At 41.9% G+C, this 15,874-nt stretch overlaps 1 protein-coding gene across 7 annotated transcripts in view; it reads left to right on the top strand.

Annotated features, from left to right (window-relative positions):
* dlgap2a (discs, large (Drosophila) homolog-associated protein 2a) overlaps positions 1 to 15,874 on the top strand; it is a 269,101-nt gene that overhangs the window by 198,785 nt on the left and 54,442 nt on the right. For all 7 annotated transcript variants that reach the window (XM_058398495.1, XM_058398496.1, XM_058398500.1 and 4 more), the window contains 4 exons: positions 3,422 to 3,627; positions 8,958 to 9,026; positions 11,970 to 12,129; positions 14,031 to 14,250. In XM_058398495.1, the coding sequence (XP_058254478.1) occupies positions 3,422 to 3,627; positions 8,958 to 9,026; positions 11,970 to 12,129; positions 14,031 to 14,250 (655 nt within the window). The remainder of the gene's footprint in view (positions 1 to 3,421; positions 3,628 to 8,957; positions 9,027 to 11,969; positions 12,130 to 14,030; positions 14,251 to 15,874) is intronic.

Consider the following 15,874-nt stretch of genomic DNA (forward strand, 5'->3'; position numbering starts at 1 on the left):
TCTCTCTCTCTCTCTCTCTCTCTCTCTTTTGAATGGACAGGAAGTTGACCGCTGCTTTTTCGTTAGCATGGAACTGACTAGCTTTAGGGAATCTTTTCGAATGTTTTTTTTTTCGTCTCACGTTCCTTTTTCTCACAAATGAAAAATACTCAGATCTGATATTTCCTCATTTTTCTCTCTATTCTTCTCTTCCCTACTTCCTGAATTTGCTGTTAGTTCTTACTTCCTGTCTTCTATTGTTCCTGCATCCCTGTTTCCTCTGCTGTTCCCTACTTCCTGTTTTCCTCTCTTATTTCTGAGTTCCTGTTTCTTCTGTTACTCCATACTTCATGTTTCCTCTATTGTTTCCTACTTCCTCTCTTCCTCTTTTCTCCATTATTTCCTACTTCCTGTGTTTTCTGTTCCCTACTTCCTGTTTCCTCTGTTATTCTATGTTTTCTTGTTACCTGTTATTCCCCAGTTCCTTTTTCCTTTCTTGTTCCCTACTTCCTCTCTTCTCTGTTATTCCGTACATCCTGTTTATTCTCCACTTTCTTGTTTCCTGTTATTCCCCAGTTCCTGTTACCCTTTTTTATTCTCTACTTCCTGTTTCTTCTCTTATTTCCGAGCTCCTGTTTCCCCTGTTACTCCATACTTCCTGTTTCCTCTTTTATTTCCGAGCTCCTGTTTCCTCTGTTACTCCATACTTCCTGTTTCCTCTCTTATTTCTGAGTTCCTTTTTCTTCTGTTACTCCATGCTTCCTGTTTCCTCTCTTATTCCCCAGTTCCTGTTTCCTCTATGGTTCCCTACTTCCTCTGTTCTCTGTTATTCCGTACATCCTGTTTATTCTCCGCTTTCTTGTTTCCTGTTATTCCCCAGTTCCTGTTACCCTTTTTTATTCTCTACTTCCTGTTTCTTCTCTTATTTCCGAGCTCCTGTTTCCTCTGTTACTCCATACTTCCTGTAATGTTTACGTCACGCTGAAACATTAGCGGAAGTCGCACGCTGGATTTATCCTATCAGGGTTGTTGATGCGTGAATATGTACAGTAAATAATCAGAAGATTAAGGCGGGGTTTAGGAATGTAGAGGGTGTTGTAGGTTAGTGTCGATGATTAGAGCTGGATAAACCCAGGTTCTGCTCTTAAGCTGTGAATGAGTCTTCATCTCGAACCCCAGTACTCTCATGTTCTGTCAGAATGACACAATACTCCTAAAATTAAACTTGATTTGAATTAGTTTTTCTATTTTAAAACCTGAAGCGCTCTCAGACGGTGTGATGACGTCATTTTCCTCTACCAGAAGATCCTGAAGTGTTTTGTGAGTTTTTACAGGAGAGGGGCATTCTGACCACTGAGAGGTGAAGTGAATAAGACTGATGATCTCCTCATCATGGCACCTGTTAGTGGGTGGGATATATTAGGCAGCAGGTGAACATTTTGTCCTCAAAGTTGATGTTAGAAGCAGGAAAAATGGACAAGCGTAAGGATTTGAGCGAGTTTGACGAAGGGCCAAATTGTGATGGCTAGACCACTGGATCAGAGCATCTCCAAAACTGCAGCTCTTGTGGGGTGTTCCCGGTCTGCAGTGGTCAGTATCTATCAAAAGTGGTCCAAGGAAGGAACAGTGGTGAACCAGAGACAGGGTCATGGGCGGCCAAGGCTCATTGATGCACGTGGGGAATGAAGGCTGGTCCGTGTGATCCGATCCAACAGACGAGCTACAAGACATTAACCCTGGTTCTGATAGAATGGGGTCAGAATACACAGTGCAGGACGAGTCAGGGCTGTTCTGGCAATATTAGGCAGGTGGTCATAATGTTATGCCTGATCAGTGTATAAAATAATAATCATCCTTGGTGATCCTCGAAAATTCTGTGTGTATTGTTTACACCAATCAGACTATAAAGTGTAAAAGAAGCTCTTAAGTGTTTTACAGTTCTGCTGCTGAATTAATGATGAGGAGCGAGACGTCCTGTGTGATTTAATCAGTCCGTGTGACCGGAGGCAGGCAGGCAGGCAGGCACAGACAGGGAGCTTCTCTGCTAGATCATGAAAGAGAAATTCCCGGCTCGGTTCTTCCTGCCAAGACGGAGCGGGCCGTTCCATCGTCTCCGAAACCTAATGAAAGGATTTTTATTCTTCCTTCAGTCTGAAACAGTCAGAGATCCAGGCGCCTCGTGGTCTCCGGGCTGGCTCACACGTCCACGCTCTGGATGTTCCTCAAGCTCACGTCACTGCAGCTGCCACTGGTCTTCTAAAATAAGAAATATTCAGAGAAACTTTTGTTTGTTTGTTTGCTTTCAAAAAGCAGTCTAATTTCATATCAGGTCAATAATGAGATATTCTGTACACACTCTCAGTGAGAATCAGATTCATCATGAACACAGTGGTGTTACAAGAGCTGGGAGAATTTTAGATCTGATTCCTTTATTTCTTGCGATCACATTTCCCCTGGGTCCTAGTGCACTCCAGTTCAACAGAATCCTGGGTTTATGTAGTCTTCTTTCTTTCTTTCTTTCTTTCTTTCTTTCTTTCTTTCTTTCTTTCTTTCTTTATTCTTTCTTTCTTTCTTTCTTTCTTTCTTTCTTTCTTTCTTTCTTTCTTTCCTTCCTTCCTTCCTTCCTTCCTTCCTTCCTTCCTTCTAATGTTTCAGCGTGACGTATTTCCCCCTCGCTATGGCGCACACTTCCATGATGTCGGGCGTTTTGCCTCCTGACTCGATCTACCGAGGCGTTTTTGTTAAGCGTCTCTACCTCCTGGTTTTCACCTGATATGAGGCAGGGTTTAGCATGATGATACCCCAGGGGTAAAAGCAGGGTTTAGCATGATGATGTGTAAAGCTACTCTATGTGCATTTCATGTTATTTTTATCATCCACAGCTCTGGTTCTTGATTGTTGAGCGAATCTGGAACTCTGAGCAAGCTTTTCTTATGGCTGCAGATTTATCCACTCACACTCTCATGATGTTTCAGTGAGAAATGAGGAAATAATTCTGTTTTTGTGTGTAAAGAAAAAAAAAAATCATCCAGAGATTACACACAACTTCTCTCTCTGTCTCTCTCTCTCTCTCTCTCTCTCTCTCTCGCTCTGCTGTATGACGTGAAGAGACTCGTCCAGATTGCAGAAAACCAAAACATGTTGTGTGAATAAAATCTTGAAACAGCTGTCACTGTTTTAGCCATAAACTTGTACCACACGTGTACGCAACTTTGGATCCCATGAGCTACAGAGTTTCTGGTTTGGAAATTATTCCGAATCTTTTATTAGAATTAATTCATTCGGGATCGTGGAAAATCTGTCCTTTCACTCGTGATGATTTCCTGATAAAATGTGTACAAAGTCATACAGTAAAGCAATATAACAAATTCAGCAACATGATAAAAAAACAAATGTTTGTGTGTGTGTGTGTGTGTGTGTGTTTGTGTGTGTGTGTGTGTAGGTCCCTCAGGACGAGTGGGGCGGATACCCTGGGGTAAAAGACGATGAGATCCCATGTCGGCGGATGAGGAGCAGCAGCTACGTGAAGGCGATGGGAGACGAGGAGAGCGGCGACTCGGACGGAAGTCCGAAAAACTCGCCGCAGAAGAGCGCTCGGCCCGGCGGCCTCATCAAGAGCGTGCTGCAGAGGCAGCTATCAGACCAGAGGTGAGGTACTGACCACACAGGTACCACCATGGAGGGCAGGAATCGACAGCATTCGATATTTTTTATATTTTGGGCTCAATTCTCCATCACTGATCTACGGTGGCTGAGGAGTACAAAACACAAAAACAAACCCGGAAAGACACGGATGATTCAGACACAGTGGTAAAGGTAGGAATAGTTTGTGAACAGAATTCTTACCTCTGATTGGACGAGACACCTGTCACTCAGGATATACAGAAAGTAGGAAATTGTGTATCCATCTTTATTTCTTGTACATGTGTGGAGTTCTGCCTTCACTTTAAACCATTTTTCTATTCATTTTGGATAAACTGATAGCGTATCATGGAGTAAAGATTAGTTTGCGATCTCTAAAAACACACCGGAAGAATGCAGGAATGTTGGGAAGACCAAACTATTCCCGATTAAAGGATGTAAGGAGCGCTATAAGAGCAGAGCTGTGTTCATACACACACATACTCACTTTCTACTGCTGCAGCTACTGCTGGACTTCCTGTAGATCCTGAGTGACCGATGTCTCGTCCAATCAGAGGTCAGAATTCCATTCACACACTATACCGAACTTTTCCAGTTTGTCTGAATCGTCCTTGGATTCTTTTTTTTCTTCTGGTTTGTTATTTTTTGGTATTTGTTATTTTTGTTTTGTATCTGTTTTTTTGTTTTCAGATTTGTAATTTTTTCCCGGATTTGTTATTTTGTTTTGTGTTTTTTTTTTTTTTTTTGTATTTGTTATTCTGTTTTCTGATTTATTTTGTTTTGCGCCTTCTCAGCCACCGTACTGATCAGTTCCTCATAACCTCAATCCTGTTAGGTTGTTAAAACTAGAATGAATTTCCTGCTTGCACTTTTATATCCATGTAGCCCACAGTTATAGAAGGTAAATAATTCAGAATCACGCTCTAAACACTGGGTCACCCAGACGACGTTTCCTTTTGAGTCTGCTTCCTCTCACGGTTTCCTCCTCATATCTTCTCAGGAGGTTTTTCCTCAACCGGTTTCACATTAGGGATCAATTTGGTATAATATAATTAGTATAATTATTTCCGTAATTTTTGACACTTTGCGACAATATCCCTCGTTAAACACTCGCTAAAATCTAATAGAATCGACATGTTCTTCACCACAGTGCCCCCTGGAGGTCTGCAAACTCATCACAGACTCCATGCTAGTGATTTCAGTGATTTCAGTTGGCCTTCACAAAAATATCATGTGTTATTTGCATTATGGAGATAAACCTTATTCCGCAAACAAGAAACGTTTAGACAGTAAATTATAGTAGTGAATATGTGCAATATCTCCCATGATGCCACTTAATGACTACATACACTGCTTACGTGTAGGAAATCAGAATTTCAGAGATAAACTGAATCTAAAACTAGAGAAATGTCCAAAAGTGTGAGTTTACCTCCACGTATTCTTGTTATTTTTCACCGCAAGACCAAACGCAGTGTCATCAGTTGTGGTTGTTGTGGTCAGTTCTAGCTCTTTATCTCGTCTCTGAGGACAGAAGCTCGTTGTTTCCAGAGTAGAACGTGACACAGGAGTTAGAAAAGCTTTGGTTCTGCAGTATGAGTTAATGTGCCGTATATATCCAGGAGGAATTCCACACATTCCTATTTTGATATATTTATTAATATATTTTTATATTCCGCCGCAGACCCATTTCTGTCGAGTCAGCGCACCGCACTGTGCATTCACCTCGATTAATTCATCTCGAATACAAACCCTTCCAAATATAGCACAGCCTCTTCCCATGCCAGAGGAAGTTCCGTGGCACATTCCAGATTGCTTAGATGTAATGTTCCTGGTTTCTGGATCGGGTTTTATATAAACATAAATGAAGAAAGCGAGGATCCGACGATATCTGATCTTCCATGTCTTCCCCCTCCCCCATTATCACTTATTTTTATTATTATTATTATTATTATTATCATTATTATTATTATTATTAGCACTAATTGAAAGATGACATAAAGGAGGAGGCATGACATTATTGAGGAGGCATGACAAAGAGGGAGGTGTGGTGCAAAGGAGGAGGAAGCGTGGCGCAAAGGAGGAGGCGGGACACTATTGAGGAGGTGTGACATAAAGGAGGAGGCGTGACACAAAGGAGGAGGTGTGAAATAAAGGAGCGGGGAATGCCATTATTGAGGAGGCGTGACATACAAGAGGAGGTGTCACATTAAGGAGAAGGTGTGACATAAAGGAGTTCATGTAGTCACACAGGTGCAGTACTGTAGAAGATCTGCAAACTAAAGTCCCTAGAAGAAGAAGAAGAAGAAGATGAAGATGATGATGATGATGAGTAATAGCAGTAGTTGTATTAGTAGCATTATCTGAGCTCTACTTGTGTTTTATGGCTTTTTCTGTAGCTTTTAAAGTTGAACAGATCCAACACTGGAGCTTCGTCTCAGACGTGAGGAGTAAAACACACTGTGACGTTACTTCTGATCTGACCAGAGCTTATCCTCTTCAAATCTCCTCATTATGGAAAGTTAAAGAAGGTGGCCAAGTGCAGGTGAGGGATTTTTCAGCTTAGGTTCGCCCCCTAGTGGACAGTGCGTTTAATGACTCACAGGTAAGAAAATAAACGATTAAAAACTACAAAGCTGCAAGATTTTAGTCTAAAGTACTCTTAGCTTCATCACTTTGAGGTTTTCTTCATCTTTGAAGAGAAGGTTCTAGAGTATGCTGGATGAACTGTGATGTGTATTATTTTAGTGTTAAATATGACAGGAATAATGCCCCAACCCATCTTCTGCAGTTTGAGGAAAATAATCAATGACATAATGGTTTACACACCAAAGTTGATTATCTTCCAGAAAATGCTTGTCTCAGAGTCTTTGATTATTCTTCTTCTTGCACCTCCGCAATCTGACAACGATTACACTTGTTTTTTATTAAAGAAGTTTTTGTTTTCTATATACAATCAGTGTTAAGAAAATGCCCTTAAGCCTCAGTGTCTTCACTGAGAATCTGTCACACATGGAAAGCTCATGTAACCCGGCTCGAACCCGGGTCTCCGGCATGGGAGGCGGGTGCACTAACAAGGAGGCTAAAGACTGCAGCCACTAGCGTGCCTCTTGAGATCAGAGGAGTGAGGTTTACCTGCAAAGCACGTACCTCTGGCCCCCGTTACTCTCACCCCCCCTAAACCTTGCTCCCATCTGGGTCACCAATGTAATCCCCCCGGGTCTACTCACGCCTGATCCGAGAGGGTCTCGAACCTGGGTCTCAGGCATGGCCCAGGACTCTGGCATGGGACCAATGTATCTGGGTCATGGCACCAATGTAACCCCGTGGGTCCTACATGCACCCGATCCGAGCGGGTCTTGAAACCGGGTCTCAGGCATGGTCCGGGTCTCTGGCATGGGAGGTAGGCGTACTAACAAGGAGGCTAAAGACTGCAGCCACTAATGCACTTCTTGCAATCAAGGGAGTGAGGTTTACCTGCACAGCACCTACCGCTGGCCCCCATTACACTCACCCTCACTTCCATCCGGGTCACAGCACCAATGTAACCCCACCCTCCGGTCCTACTCACACCCGCTCCTAGCAGGTCTTGAAACCAGGTCTCTGGCATGGCCCGGGTCTCCAGCATGGGAGGCAGGCACACTAACAAGGATGCTAAAGACTGCAGCCACTAGCGTCAGAGATACGGGGAGTGAGGTTTACCTGCACAGCACCTAACTCTGGCCTTTGTTACACTTAGATACGTAGTGTGAAGGATTATGTGGAAAAGGTTAACATCCCACACACACACACACACACACACAGGATCGATTGTGCCACGTGGCATCTCCACAGGATCTGAAAGCGCTGAACAGTCGATATTCGCCTACAGGTTCCCCGAAGCTGCTTTCTCAGTTTTTCTCCAGATAAATGTGAGCTCACTCGAACCCGCTGCTCTGAGTCATTACACCAGGTCATCTGTTTAGATTCTGAAAGTGATTTTAAATACGCAGAGGTCAGAGCTGGAGATGGAGGAAAAAACAAATCACCCGGTTTGTTTCAGAGCAGCGGACGCTTGTTGCTTTCGGAGCTAAAGTCAGTCATTTTTCAGCGCGAGAGGAAATGGAGGTGGTGTTATTATTATTAGTCGTCGTGGTGATAGAGTGTTATTCCTTTCCTGGGGAAAATGAAGAGTCAATAAAAAAAGGAGAAAAGAAAGACAGATAGAGAGGGATTTGCTCATGCTGCGTGGTATGAGTATTTCCTTGTGTGTGTGTGTGTGTTTGTGTGTGTGTGTGGGATGTTTTTCACACAATCCTTCACACTTCATATCTGAACTTTCCATGCAGTGGTATAAGTATTTTCTTGTGTGTTTGTGTGTATATATGTGTAGGTGTGTGTGAGATTGTGTAGTGTATGTGTGTGGGGGGGTGGGGGGGTTGTTTAGGTAGGTGTATGTGTGTAGGTAAATAGGTATGTGTGTGTGTGTGTGTAGGCAGGTGTATGTGTATAGGTAGGTGTGTGTGTGGGGGGGGGGGTGTTTAGGTAGGTGTATGTGTGTAGGTAAATAGGTGTGTGTGTGTGTGTGTGTGTTAGTAGGTGTGTGTGTAGGTGTAGGCAGGTGTGTGTATGTGTGTGTATGTGTATGTGTGTGGGTAGGTGTGTGTTTAGGTAGGTGTGTGTATGTGAGAGAGAGAGAGAGAGAGAGAGAGAGAGAGAAAGATAGAAAGAGTCAGACAGACAGAGAGAGAGAATGAGAGAGAGAGAGAGAGAGAGAGAGAGAAAGAAAGAGACAGAGACCTTAACATCCTGCATCCTGTGTTATCTGCTTCTCTCATCTTCCTCCTTTTCTCCCTCATCACTTTTCTCTTAGTTTCTTTCTTTCCACGTGTTCTTGTCTTGCCGTATTTCTTTTCCATGCTGTCTCTTTCTGTCGCCCTCGCTATCTTCCTCATTCCTTCATTTCTCTCTCTCTCTCTCTCTCTTCTGTTTTTCTTCATGTGCCTTTGTCCTTTGAGAAGTCGAGCGCAATCTGTCCCTGTCATGATGAGGCACTGATAAGGCGAGCACTCTGAGCTTCACCGAGAGAGAGAGAGAGAGAGAGAGAGAGAAACAGGGTAAATTAAAGGTCAGGAGGTGATTTAGGGTCATCACCAGCCCTGTTTTAAGATGCTTTATCATCTCTGAAGTTGTTTCAGTGATGGAATTCAGGTATCTATAAGACGGAGTAATAAACCTGTTATAACAGCGACAATTGTTATTAAGTAAATCATAAGGGACGTTCTTACTCACGCTCCACATTCCTGCATTTGTACTGTTTTTTTTCTTACACTTGTTCTGTTTCTTCTCTCCATCTGCAGCTCATACCGTTTGGATAAATCGAGCAGTGACACGGTGAAGTACCTCGCCAATTTCGCTGCAGATTTAAGGTGAGCACACACACACACACACACACAAACACACAAACACACACACACACACACTTTCTCTCTCTCTCTCTCTCTCTCTCTCTCTCTCCTTCTCTGAGTGAAATCAAATTTGCACAATTTTCCCCTTAAGGTTACTTAAGGATCAGGCTTGTGCAAACTTTCTGCCAAAATCCTGAACTATATTTAGGTTAAAGGTCATTTCATCTTCTTTATCAGATTATTCTATAGTAGATACTTTTCCAGTGCCACGCCTACATTCCCAGGGCTCTGTGGTTCAGCCCCATGTGATTCAGTTCTACTTTCCCTCACCATTAAAGAAGACTAATCTCCAGATCTCTGATGTGTTTAACATTCATCTTGTTGGAACACATGGGCAGATGTATACACTGATCAAGCATAACATTATGACCAGTGAGAGGTGACGTGAATAAGACTGATGATCTCCTCATCATGGCCCCTGTTAGTGGGTGGGATATATTAGGCAGCAAGTGAACATTTTGTCCTCAAAGTTGATGTTAGAAGCAGGAAAAATGGACAAGGATTTGAGCGAGTTTGACAAGATGGCTAGACCACTGGATCAGAGCATCTCCAAAACTGCAGCTCTTGTGGGGTGTTCCCGGTCTGCAGTGGTCAGTATCTATCAAAAGTGGTCCAAGGAAGGAACAGTGGTGAACCGGAGACAGGGTCATGGACGGCCGAGGCTCATTGATGCACATGGGGAGTGAAGGCTGGCCCATGTGATCTGATCCAACAGACGAGCTACTGTTACTCAGATTGCTGAAGAAGTTAATGCTGGTTCTGATAGAAAGATACCTTACCAAGAACATAAACTTAGCCAAGAAATATCCTATAAATAAATCTATTAATTAACAAAGCCTTCCAAGAACCCATTAATTAACCTTTTCATTAACAACCGGTTAATGAACCTGCCTACAAAAAAAAAATCAACGAGCTCTGCCTACCAAGAAGCCATCAGTCACACTGACTTAACAAATACTGATTAATGAACCTGGTCTATAGTGAAATTATCAAGTCAGATTCCTTCTAAGCCAGTAAAATAATCCTGTCTTACTAGAGCCTATAAAAAAACCTAGCTTTTAATGTCATTAAGGTATTAATGAACTTGGCCTACCAAGAGCCCTTCAATAAGTTTGGTCTCCTGAAAAGTTATGAATAAACCTAGCCTACCAAAAAACATCAAAGAACTTGGTGTAACATGAACCTATTAATGAACCTGGCTTAAAAGGAATTGGGAAATAAGCCTGTCTTAGCATGAAGTCATCACCAAAGCAGCCTAATGGAGAACAGAGCAAATAAACCTGCTCTACAAAAAAGTCATTAATGAACCGTCAGAACCAAGGGGCCATTAATGACGATGGCCTCCCAGAAACTCATCAGTAAATTGAACTTGACTAACCCACAACCAATCGATCAATGTGACCTACCAAACACCCATTAATGAATATTAATTCAATCAGTCAGTCCACACTGCTAAACACCAGTCAGTGTTCCTGGACTACCAAAAACCTGTCAGTTAACCCGTACTGTCAAGAACCAGACATTGAACCCAGGCTACAAAATAGTTAATGAAAAATCTGTCAAGGAATATGGAATACCAATAATCTTTTAATGAAATTAGACCAAAAACAGTCAATGATCAAGGATAACCAAGGACCTGTCAATGCACCTGGACTAACAAAAAACAGTAAATGGATCCGTTCTACCCAGTACCTGTTAACAAACCTGGACCACCAGAATCTGAACTTGCATGAATCAGTAAATAAGCTTTAAATTACATTAACCGCATTTGGCAGACACCCTTATCCAGAGTGACTTATACAACTTATGCAATTAAGGGTTGAGGCAAAAAATGTCTACCAAAAATAACAGTCAGTGAACCTGAACTTCTAAAATAGTCAGCGATCAAAAACATCCAATAAACTGTCATTAAACCTGGAGAATAAACACCTTGTTAATGAAACTAGACTAGCAAAAACCAGTCAATGATCTAGAATTATCAAAAAGCAGTAAATGATCCTGGATTAACAAACACTATCCAATGATCCTGGATTAAGAAAAAACAGTCAATGATCTGTGATTTCCCAAATCCAGCCAATGATCCAGGATTAATAAACACCAGTCAATGATCCTGGATGACGAAGACAAAACTAAGAGATAATGATCAACCATGTGGGAAGTAGAAAAACTGCCAAGATACTGGTTCTTCCAACAGTATGTGCTGCATCTTTAAAAACAAAATCACCCTGATTGGGTGGAAAGTAAGATATATGCAGAGGGTAAAGAGGATCCTTGTTTTAGGCAGTTTTGCCAAGCCAGCACTTATCCCTTTTAGTCCTATTAGCATCCAGACCCTCGTCCTCTTCTCCGTCTCAGCGTGATTGGCTCACTAACAAGCCACTGATTTGCATTTTCCTTCATTTCCCACTATTGATCAGAAGCTTCAGGACAACAACCAATCGAAGGAGCCATTTTCAGGTGTTAAATGCATCAGTGATTTGGCAGGCTCCATGGAGTGAGACAGAGCTTGTTCTCATCGAACTGTCAATGTCCTGGTGTGACTTCTTCTCCCAGTCATACTGATGCAGGACAATGCAAAGTGGTTTTATAGTCTATCTGCTTTGATTTAGAAATGTGTCCAGCTGGAGATATCAGTGCTCTAAAACACAAACCTGCCTTTGTTCCTTAATTTATTAAAACCTAATGCTCTTTACAATTAATACTTATTTCTCAAAAGCTCTTAAGACTAATCCATTTTGAGCTTAATCCTCTTATGAATGGAATGGAAATCTGGTTAAATGTCCTGATTGCTTTGTATCCTGCTTATAAATGCATCTTGAGAAACATAATTTGACAAAAACTGTATATAACATGTCTTTCTAAACTCTTCCTACAATCCCTCTTTCTCCCTCTATCTCTGTTCAGTCAGAGCTACCACCTGCAAGCGTCCAGGGAAATCCACCCCAGCATCACGCTGGACCCATCACCCAATTACAACTCACCCAAATTTCGCTCAAGGAACCAGAGCTACATGAGGGCAGTTAGCACGCTGAGCCAAGCTAGCTGTGTCAGCCAAGTGAGCCAGGTGAGTGTGCTTTTCTCCTGCCATGTCACCTAGTAATTAATCCTGAAGGTCATTCTACTCAGACTGAAGGAAGGGTCGACCAAAATTTGGGTCCATCTTACCAGTGTTTGCTATTAGTGCCTTATTATTTCACTAATCCTAATGCATATAGTACATGGAGTTTAGTACATGGGGTCACTGACCATGTTGTACAGTGGAGTACAGTGGGGTAGAATGGAGTCACAGTAGTACAGGGTGTACATGGTGTACAGAGTACATGGAGTATACTTGAGTCACTGTACTACATGGAGTACAGAGTAAAGTGGAGTAAAGTAAAGTACAAGGTGTACAGGGTACATAGACATAGGCAGACAAGGTGTATACAGTACAGTGCAATACAGTGGAGTAGAAGGTGTACAGGTTACAGTGGAGTATAGGGTGTACAGTGAAGTACAGTGGAGTATAGAGTGGCGTACAGTAGAGTGTACTAGAGTGCTGTGAAGTATAGAGGATCACAGTGGAGCATAGTGGAGTACAGTGGAGTACAGAGTACAGTGAATTACAGTGGAGTCATGGAGTTTGGAGTACAGTGGAGTATAATAGGGCCACTGTAGTACATGGAGTTTGGAGCAGATGTAGTACAGTGGAGTACTGTGGGGTAGAGTGGAGTCACTGTAGTACAGGGTGTATGGAGTACAGTGGAGTACAATGGAGTATGGTGAATTAAGGTACAAGATGTACAGGGTACAGTGGCATACAGGGTGTATAGAGTACAAGGAAGTACAGTGGAGTACAAGACGTGCAGAATACAGTGGAATAAAGGATCACAGTGGACTATAGTGGAGTTCAGTGGAGTACAGGGTGTACAGGGTGTACAGACTACAGTGGAGTCATGGAGTTTGAAGTACATGTAGTAGTTTTGAAGAAAGGTGATGCTGAGGATCAGGGTTAAAGATGACATGGACCTAGTCAAGTCATATGGACAAGTCGTATGTTCCTCCAGCATTCTCATTCTTAAAAAATCTGTGCATATGTTTTATTCTTAGGTTTAAACATGTATTATAGTGATAATGCTTATATGTGCTTTACTGTGAGCTGGACAGCTTTTGGAGCTTTGAACAGCAAGGAAAAAATCAGACTTAAAGACTTAAACCTCACTTCTTATGTTTGTTAATCATCTGACTTATCAGTCTTTTAAATCTAAAGCCCACCACCCAAACAGATCATACTGAATGTGTTCAATATGTCTTTAAGATAAGGTTTTTTCCTCTACATCCCTGTACTCAGTGCCTTTGCAGGTTCTAAAAGGACAATACATTCTGTGCTAGAACGCGATGGAGATCTGAGATCTTGGAGATTAGCAAATCTTTCAGGACTTTGGAGATGTTTATCAGCGAGTTTTTCCCGGTTAACTCAGTTCATAAATGAAAAAAGAATGTCATAATTCATTTTACTTCAGACTTGCAGACTTTACAGATTTGTATCTAGTCACCAGATTCAGCAGTGATCATCTTCCTTGTCATGAGTGTGAAGTTCTGCTTTTAAGCTAGTATTGTGTGCAACTTTATTCAGAGCTGCCTCAAACCTTCCAAAAGCAGACCAGGAAGGGAATTAGCATGCGTGGTGGTTGGTTAGCATTCCATCTGTGCCCAGTGTTCCTGGGATAAGCTCTAAATCCTCTGTAACTCTGTCCAGGATAAAGCTCTTACTGAAGATGGATGGAGATATGGACTTTTGCTGTTAGCCTCATAGATCCAGAGATGCACCAATCATGTCTGTTGAAAATTCTTGAGAAGTATGACAAGAAAGTAGTTGCTAAACGCCTACTTTCTGAAAAAGAGAATGTTCTAAAAGTGGGAAAGATGAGAACAGAAATCAGAAAAAAAAAACTGATTCCCCACCTTGCGTTCTGGTGATTTCAGGTGAGCGAGGCCGAGATGAACGGCCAGTTCGAGTCGGTGTGTGAGTCGGTGTTCAGCGAGGTGGAGTCGCAGGCCATGGAGGCGCTGGATTTGCCCGGTTGCTTCCGCACACGCAGCCACAGCTACCTGCGTGCCATCCAGGCCGGCTACTCACAGGATGACGAGTGTGTGCCTTCCATGAGCTCGTCCACTGTCACCTCCACCATCAGGTCCACGGCTGGTGAGTCACCTGGCTGAGGTTCCGTCGTCTGGTTCATTATGAAAAGCCTTGAAGCTTCCGGTTTAACGGGACTAACAGGGAAATAAATACACTCAAGCTGTATGGCGATTTAACATTTATACCACAGCACTGTCCAGTTCTCCATTCTGATTGGTCAAAAGGTGTCTGCTGACAGTATTGCAGCTTTAAATCACGTTTTATTAATGCAATCATTCGAATATGTTTTTGTTTCTATAGTAACAGTTTACGTGATTTAAAGCTAATAACGCTATTTAACAAAGAAATATTATATTCGTTATAGTCATTGACGTAAATGTTTATTTAGTGTTTATGAAATGCTTAATATATCAAGCTTCATGTTTTTTTGTCTTATTAACTTTAGAAGAGAGAAAAAAAACAGAGGCTGGTGAGGAAATAATGTTTATAGCTGCCATAATGTAAGTGATAACTTTACGCGTAACTGTTTTGTTCTGCAACGTTTAACTAGAAATAAATAAAAAAGAGTGACGTTTGTTAATAAGTAACAAAAAGAATAATAATCGTTGGCAAGCTGCTGTGGTATAAGAGGAATAAAACACTTCAGGACTGTGTCGTTATGGTTAAGTAATCAACCTCAGGGTGATGGCCATAATTCTGATTCGACTTGCCATCCTGTAGTTGATTATTTTATTACAGAGTGTTTTATTCTTTACATTATAGTTACATATGTAAATCCTGAACCCGATCCTTAAGCTCAGAGTTAAGCTTGCGGTGGGCCAGTCGTTTTGGAAATGTTTGCATGTTCCTGCTGTAGTAATTAATTTCATTCATTATTTGAAACAAATAGTAGATTTATGTGGCCTAGAATGGCATATTAGAGCAAATAAGTGGAAAGAATATAAGGTACATTGTGCATTCATAGCAAATCTGAGAGATAGTCTAGAACATTGGTCAGTCAAGGGTGGACAAATCATTAGTCGGGGCACCCAGGACAAGCAGAGTTCATGTCCAGGATATTCATTTGTAGGCTGTATCTATAGCGAGTGCACCCCAATCTCACCTGCCACACTAGACACTTCAATCAAGGCCTTCTGGCTGACGGTAGAGCGCTTTCGTATAGGCGGATCAGTTAGCATACACAGATGACAGACGATCTTTTCAGCGTGTGGAAACCAAGCATCCATCATATAACTCTTCTCTTTACTCCACACAGTCACTTTCTGGTTAAAGCTGTTGACAGAAGAGAAGTGTGCAACGTGAGGAGAGAACAGAGGAGAGATTCCTCTAGAAACGTTCTGTTTCTTTTAGTCAGAATGAACTCATTTGATTAGCTAACTAGCTCAGAGCACGTTTTATTTAATTTATCTTAGCTATGACATTTTAGCTTAGCCGGTTTCAAGGCGATCAAAACATTAGGCTTGGAGATTTCACTTCATGAATTCATGATTTGTCCACCCCTGTTTTTCACTGTTAGAGCTCATGTTTGGATTTATTCCAGCGTATATTAGTACAATTATGCTAATTTGTATCTCTCTGGTATTGGTATCTTTTCAATGTAGTGGCACATGCATGTATAATGTACTGTGTTTGGCATGGCATGCATGCATGTAATTTGCGTATGAGCAAAGTGACTGTTCTGTCTGGC

Source organism: Hemibagrus wyckioides, linkage group LG09 (genome assembly GCF_019097595.1).
Source record: "Hemibagrus wyckioides isolate EC202008001 linkage group LG09, SWU_Hwy_1.0, whole genome shotgun sequence".
NCBI lineage: Eukaryota > Metazoa > Chordata > Actinopteri > Siluriformes > Bagridae > Hemibagrus > Hemibagrus wyckioides.